This window comes from Rhipicephalus microplus, chromosome 3 (genome assembly GCF_043290135.1).
Source record: "Rhipicephalus microplus isolate Deutch F79 chromosome 3, USDA_Rmic, whole genome shotgun sequence".
Classification (NCBI taxonomy): Eukaryota; Metazoa; Arthropoda; class Arachnida; order Ixodida; family Ixodidae; genus Rhipicephalus; species Rhipicephalus microplus.
In genome coordinates this window covers 18,095,830-18,103,278 of record NC_134702.1, presented here as the reverse complement: position 1 = coordinate 18,103,278, position 7,449 = coordinate 18,095,830, and the positions used below count along the sequence as shown (strand labels likewise).

The following is a 7,449-nucleotide window of genomic DNA, read 5'->3' as shown; positions in this document are numbered from 1 at the left end:
CTGCGCTACCGTCTGTGGTACCAACGGCAACAGATGAATGACAACTCGGAGCTGTACTACAAGAGCGCCAGAATTCGATTCTGATAGCTACATTAAACGACGAATAAGACGTCTGCAGCTTGGCCAACCCGAGAGCGCCATGTTTGCCAATCTCACCGACAAGAAAAGCCACCGCGGTTGACCTCGTGTCTGTCCCAGGCAAACATGCCATGCCATGTTCGACGTCGGCCTAAGTCAAGAACGAAACGCTTGTAGGCACTAACGCATCGGACTCATCTTTGAATCTAGCAGCTGAGTGCTCAGTAGACTCTGACGTTGCGAGGTCTACGGGCGCTGGTGTTTCGCCAGAAACAGAATTGAAACCGAATGGGCAAAGCTCATTAACTCATTCCAAAATCCAGGCTCGCGGCTTCCTTGAACAAGTAGCAAGGCGCCATGGAAGCTCTTTACTGACGCGTCTCGAAAAGCAATCCGTAATCAAGGTCGTTGGAGGCGGTGACAACGTTGACGCTGCAGCCCTACCACTATCTGATTTGTCAGAAAGCAGCTTCAGCCTCGGAGTCGACAGTAGCATCGGACTCTCTTCTAGACTATAGGTGATTGTGACGTGGAAGTTCAAGCCCAGCGAGATGTCAAGCGTGCTCACAAGTCTGGCACCAGCTCGGACAGCACCCAGGATAGTTACTCCGAGTCCCAGTAACCGAAGAAACGTCGACCCTCTTCTAGAGGGTCGAAATGTGCTGTGTAGTGTGTGCACTCCGTTTCCCCCGGACAGATCCCCGGGGTACCGAATCGAAAAACACGACCAGGTCAGTCCCTCACAATCATTTCAATATGGCTGACACCCTGAAAATCATTTCTTTAAATTTTCCAAGTGTTCCGTAACCCAGTAAAGTAAGCCGAAGTTATCAGCATAGCCCACGCAGAACATTGTGATATTCTGTGTTCATAAGAAACAAATTTTTTTATCATTGGCCACGTTCGTGCATTCAATCACGCATTTAGTTTAGACTGTTACTTTTCTTTCGCGACATCTCGCTTCAGTGGAGTTGGAATTACTATTTTGAACCGCGCTCTTTTAAACAAACATTTTTGATATTTTTATGCTGTTCTCACTTATTCTCCGGCATATCAGCATTCACAATAAATTAAAAACTGTCGCCTGCATCTTTCTATGGTGGGAACCAATGTGGGAACTCGAGTAAACGCGTCGCAGAGTGTTGGAGTATATATCGTGACTGTTGCGCTATCGGATATGTATTGTAAATGCTTAATTGTTATTTCATCTTCATTGTCCTTATTTATTGAATGAAAGAAAAGCGTTGCTTTCAACGTCAAGCGAAAGCCAAGAAAAGACACTTTTGACTAAATTTTCTAACGCACGATCCAGTGCCTACATATATGGGGCGGCTAGCAGGGTCGCCAGAGCCTCGAAGAGAAAAAGAGTCACAAGATCGACCAAAGTAGCCAGAACACTAGCCATAACCAGCAGCCGTTATTTTATTTTGTAGCCAGTAAAGTAACCAAACGCGATTTCAGTTTAGCTAAATTATCACTACGTTCTAACACTTGAAAATACAACATTATACATTGCATCAATGCTTCTCACATCAAAGCGGAGCAAAAAAAAAGGTGAATAACGAACAAGCAAGCGCGCACAGTCGGGCGTCTTCTGGGCGAAAGAGGGCTCGTTTTCGTGCCCTCCGACGGATAGGTTCCAATGCAGCCGGGGATAACTTCCACGCATGATAATCGGAGCATAGCTAATTTAACCACCCTTTGTTCGCATAGCAGCCACACGCTGTTAACATTGCAGACATAGCTTACATTGTTTGCACTTTTTGTGTGTCCAAAGTAGACGCCAACAAAAGCACGTCTCCAATACGTACGTGTATATTTGAACAAAAGCGTCCCTAGGTGACTGATCTAACTTGGGCACGAGCTTGGCGCGTAAACAGAGGCAATCGGCCAAGGTCACAGATTCGCTGTCTGCAGCTCAGGTTCCCCGACCGCATTCGGCACCCGCCCAAAAAAACACTTCAAGGCATCGACGAGGACGGTGGGGAAGTTCGGCTGTGTTCCCTCGGTGGAAAGAATCTGAAAACTCTTTCTAGGAAGACTCAAGTGCTAGCTTCCCACACGCGGGCGACAATCGCTTTGCTAGAGAAACTGCGATGCTCGAATGGATTCATCTCAGGGAAAACCATAAAGGTGGTGCTCCAAGAGCCAAATTGAAATGCTCCCACCTTTCCGACCGGATTCGTGGGGAAATGTGAATGCATTTCGTAGAGTTCATAACGGCGTTTTGCACGTGAAAACCCAGGGTAAGAAGAATGTTTTTTATATATATATACCGTGCAGTCAATAGCACCGTTTGCTGCACGTGTTTTTTTTTTTATTGTCGCGAGAAGCTCGGTATGCGTAAGGTCCCTAGATCAAACAAGGTAGCGTCACTCATTCTTCTCGAGCCGTCCTCCTCACTCTCTCGATTACTCCTCTTTTTCTCTGCCATCCGCGTCTGTAATTGGTGCATTACTTGCACGTGATCTTGCAAATGGCTGGTGGTGTTATTTATTATTATGCAAAAGGTTCAAAACGAGTACGCATGCGCATATGGCTCCAGCCGGATTCTCACCGTGACCAGAAGACAAAATCGTAGCCAGAACATAAACAGAAGAGGAGGAGCGTTTCGGTGTGCGCTAAGTCGACCAAGATTGTTTCGCCATGCTCGTTCAATGCAACATCTGCGTTTTTCAGCAATGCTGCGTTGCCGTATACAACAGAAAGTGGTTTCGCTCTCTTCAACTTACCTCGTGCTTTCCGAGATGAAGCGCACCATGAAGTGCAACTATGAACCATTTCACGCGAATGCTTTCGTGCAACTCCGTCAACGTATGTCGACGCGGATCTGCGAAGCGAGTTCACTTGTCGGTTTTTATTGAAACGCCAGGCGCGCGTCTAATGCGTGTCTAGTGCATGCCAGTTGGTAAAAATACATGTGGGTATGCACGTATACAGAGCAGCTTTAGGTTGTAATCAACGCACCTTCAGAAACATTTCACTCTTGATCAGTTCCCGCTTAAGCCGAAACGCGCTGCTTCGAGACACCTCACCAGTAGAACTCTCACTTTTCAGGAAGTTCCCAGCACCGCGTCAGAATCACTTGGCATCACGATTGTCCAAATGGGCACATTTAAAAAAAAACATCATCGCAGTGCTGCTGGACGAGTGTTCGTACAAGTCGGGTCGTAGTTTTTTTTTTCTTGCGTGTGCACAAGCCGGTTGTAATCAATCGTCACAACGTCCACGCCCTGTGGCCACTTACAGGATCCAGCAAGAAGCACGTTCACAGTGTCACAACACGAACAAAACACAATCGGAGAAGTGGACTAGTTAGAACTGGACGAAATACCGCGGCCGTGGAACTAAAATGTACTACGCGAGACGCCATGGCTAGTGGTGTAAAGTATAGAACTGCACAACGTTGCCGGTTGAGTAACGCACATCCCGCTTGCTCTTGTGTTGGGCCATTTATGTTCATAAATGTAACTGTTTATTCTACGTCTTATTTCGTTCTATTTTGTTTCATTTACATCGATTCACCGTAGCAACAGAACCCAAACATTCGCTTTTGGATGAAAGTTTTGAACCTTCTAGGGGGCACTTCAGGCAAATAAGCGAGGAGGAAAAGGGAGGGTGTCGCTACCTTGGAAACTTGTTTCGTCTAGGGACCTTAGGTATGCGTTTCCAGCTCTAGTAGCTAGCGTGCACGGTAAAAGAACACTACTAAATTAACAAAACAAACAGCGTTCTCAGTTCGGCGTTGGCGTTTCACAGCGGCGTCTCCAGCACACATTTCCGGACGTTCTTGAGAGGCGTCCAGCCAGCGTACGGTCAAGAGTGAGGAGCAGCGAGTGGACGGGAAAGTGGGGCGCTGAGAGAGGAGAAAGCAAACGGCGAGTGAAAAAGTGGTGAAGCACAGCACCTACCCTCTCCTACACTCTCTCGTATACACACACACACACACATATATGTATGTATATATATATATATATATATATATATATACCGAAAAGTAGAGGACGGGCAAAACGTTTTATTTTTTCTTACGTTTCAGCCGGGGACCGGCCTTCATCAGGGAAAAAAATCTTTTTGCCCTGATGAAGGGATGAAGGCCGGTCCCCGGCTGAAACGTAGGAAAAAATAAAAAGTCCTCCACTTTTCGGTGTTTTTCCACTGGATCCAAGGACACCTCCTTTTTAACACACACACACACACACACACACACACACACACACACACACACACACACACACACACATATATATATATATATATATATATATATATATATATATATATATATATATATATATATATATATATATATATATATATATATATATATATATATATATATATATATATATATATATATATATATATATATTGTCATAGGAAACGGGAAGGGTTGCGGCAGGCAACGCATGGCGTGTGTGCGATACTCACGCACTTTCCTTGTTTCTTTCTTCCGTCCTTATTACTTTCGTATTACGTATTGCTCCCTCCCAAATTTTCCTTCATCCGTGCCAGGAGTAGGATCTTGATCAAGGTGGTTAGCTGCATCGCACTTCAGTTCCTAACGGCAACAGCAATGTTCATGCGTGGATATCCAGGGAACAATTGAGTGGGGCAACGTAAAAATGACAAATGACTTCAGATAAAACATCAAATTGCCGCATCAAGTACGGCTGATCACTAATATTACCACCACCAACGGAGCTTTGAATATTGAAAAAAAATACATATAAACATGCTCATAACCAGCGCTTCTTTAACGCCCGCTTTTTTGAACGCTCGTGAGCGCTAGGTTTCTCTGCAAGGCGCCACCACCATAAAGCGGATCAAAGCAGTGACGGCATTTATGCTCTCCCATAGTTGATTTTCGAACGACGCCGCTAAGGCGTCTATCATAGTTGAGTATGAAGTACTCGAAATCATTAAACGTATTTAGGGCGAAGCTTCTTATAGCGGCACCCGTTCGTTTTGTAGCCGTTGTAGTGTGTAACAAGTATAACATTTTGACCTCCAGGATGGGGCCGGTGAGAGATTTCTCCTGTGCGTTGTTGAACAATAAAAAATAGTGCTCAATGTACATACCAATGGCTGCTAATTGGGAATGAGAGACAGGAGCATTCGGCTTTTAGTTACGCGCACGCTGCGATCCCCATTAGCAGCCATTGGCATGTACATTGAGCCCTATCTGACAGGAAAGGGGTGCTACGTTATACTCGCTGGGTGTAACCTCCTCAGATTTAGAAAGGTTTAGCGAGCGTTGAGCCGCAGTGCCATGAATACAATGAACTAGTATATACCATGAATGAACTCGATGTGGTTAAAGGTGGGAAGTAGATACGAAGCGCAAGCCGTAAGAAAGTGTGCGTGTGCCACCTCTCGTTCAGTCCTTGGAATGTCCGCTGGATGGCGGTGCTTCTATATGGAGAATATATGATGAAAAGATGCGAGATGGTGGTACTTAGAGTGTTGAATAGACGGACGAACGGACACACAGACAGATGCATGGATGGACGCATGAACGGACGACACAGGGGCGGATGCATGGGCGGTCACACAGACGGACGCATGGACAGACGGAAGCAAGAAGGAATGGACTAACGGATGCTTCGCCCCACTCTCCATCATTCACTCCGTGGTTATGCTGCCATTTTTTTATTCTAAACTCAGTAGAGCACCTCGTACTCTAAATCGTTTAAAACTTTTTCTAAACACACTTATCCGGTTGATAAGTTATGTGAGACTGGGAGACAAAGCGCCTTCGGCGCCGCGTTTCCTTCCTATCAGACAACGGCATGCTGGTCCTAAAGGCCACTGTGAGCTCATGATGACCTCGTCATTTTCTTCTTCCAAGTTTAGTATGGAGACGTCCCTATGGCAAAAAAAAAATCACTGGCAACACCGAGTGAGGCATTTCTTTAGAGGGCTCTCTGTGTTGAATGGCGAGGGAGTAGAGGTATCCCCATAGAGGTTTCCCCCATCACCTCCCCTCCACTCCCTTCCCCCACGTGGCATCTCCTTCTCACACCTGATCCTCTAAACGCTCGTGTACCATGTCATCACCAAACGTGGAGCCTATCAAGATTTAACTCTTGTTGGCTATGATGTTATCACCGCTTACGCGGTGGAAACACAAAAAATTAAGTGAAACGAGTTTATCGCACACGATAGTCATCCTGGACGAGGAAGAACGGATGAGATGCTGCATGGCAAAGCCATGCAATGCAGGAGGCCATTCACGTGTTATTTTTGGTGTACATGGACCAATCGAGAGTATGTACACTGATTAAACGTCATGGCAATCACTGTTCTTACGTCACGAAGTGAGCTACAAAATACCAGAAACGTCAGAATGGATGAATGCGCTCGTATTTTGCATTTTCAGAGCGTGATGCGAGACCCTTTAGAAACTGGACCACACCACACATCTTCGTTCCGAAACTCAAAATTCTTCATAAAGGCGTGTCTCACAATCATACCATAGTTCCGGCACGTGAAGCCTCACAAATCATTTTTATCGTCGGATTATTTCACGAACGCATTGACCTACAAGTGCATCAGTTGCTTACGCGCATGGTTTTGTTCATATGAAGTCCTACTTTAGTCAAGAAATACCCACAGCTGTTCAGCGCAGCAACACAGACGAATCTCATGATCGGGAAATACCACACTATTGTATTTTCACTGCCAATGCATACATTGGTAGGGCGTCCCTGAATTGATTATATAGAATCAATTCAAGGACGCCCTGCCCCACAACTACGTGCGCTTGAATTGCTGGCGAGCTATTCTTGTTCTCCTTAAACGCGTTGTGTAGGCCAGGAATGTGCAGATTTCTGGCTTAACAGCAACCAGTGATTTCATCCGCGGGCCTTTGTTTATCGGACACGCAACCAAAGTCCAATAAAGCACGGCGGTGGCGTGATGAAGTATAAGCGAGAACGAAACACACAACGCAAGAGCATCCGTCTCTTCCTGTTTTTGTTTAGGCCTCACGTCCACCGGCGCTTGGGGGAACTTTTTCCGGTCGAGACAAAGGCGGTCTCTTCTTTTCAGCGAGACAGGGCAAGTTCTTTGTGCGCCTTCGGGCAGCGGCAAACGAGACGTTTAATTGGACCAGCCCCGAGCAATTCGCTTGAGCGAGCTCCGCACAAGAGCTGCCTCCCATGTACGGGCAAGAAACGATGGAAGTTGAAATAGCCCCGCGACTGTCGGCGGGAGATTCCTGTGAAGGGCAATTCCTCCTTTTGCGATCTCCGACTGCGTACAGCTTGTACATTTCTTGCTACACTATTGTTTGAACTATGTCACGGCTCCTTGGCTCCCACGGGAGTTTCCCCACTTCGTATTTTATTTTTTCGCTCTTCGCTTCAA

General features: G+C 46.1%; 1 protein-coding gene across 3 annotated transcripts in view; it reads left to right on the top strand.

Annotated features, from left to right (window-relative positions):
• Positions 1-7,449, top strand: part of LOC119181245 (uncharacterized) — a 187,376-nt gene that overhangs the window by 86,258 nt on the left and 93,669 nt on the right. The window contains exon 1 of one of the 3 annotated variants that reach the window (XM_075888994.1): positions 521-809. The exons of the other annotated variants lie outside the window; for them this stretch is intronic. Within the exon in view, the coding sequence (XP_075745109.1) occupies positions 630-809 (180 nt within the window). The 5' untranslated portion in view covers positions 521-629. Of the gene's footprint in view, positions 1-520; positions 810-7,449 lie in introns of those variants that run through there. 3 annotated transcript variants of the gene reach the window in all.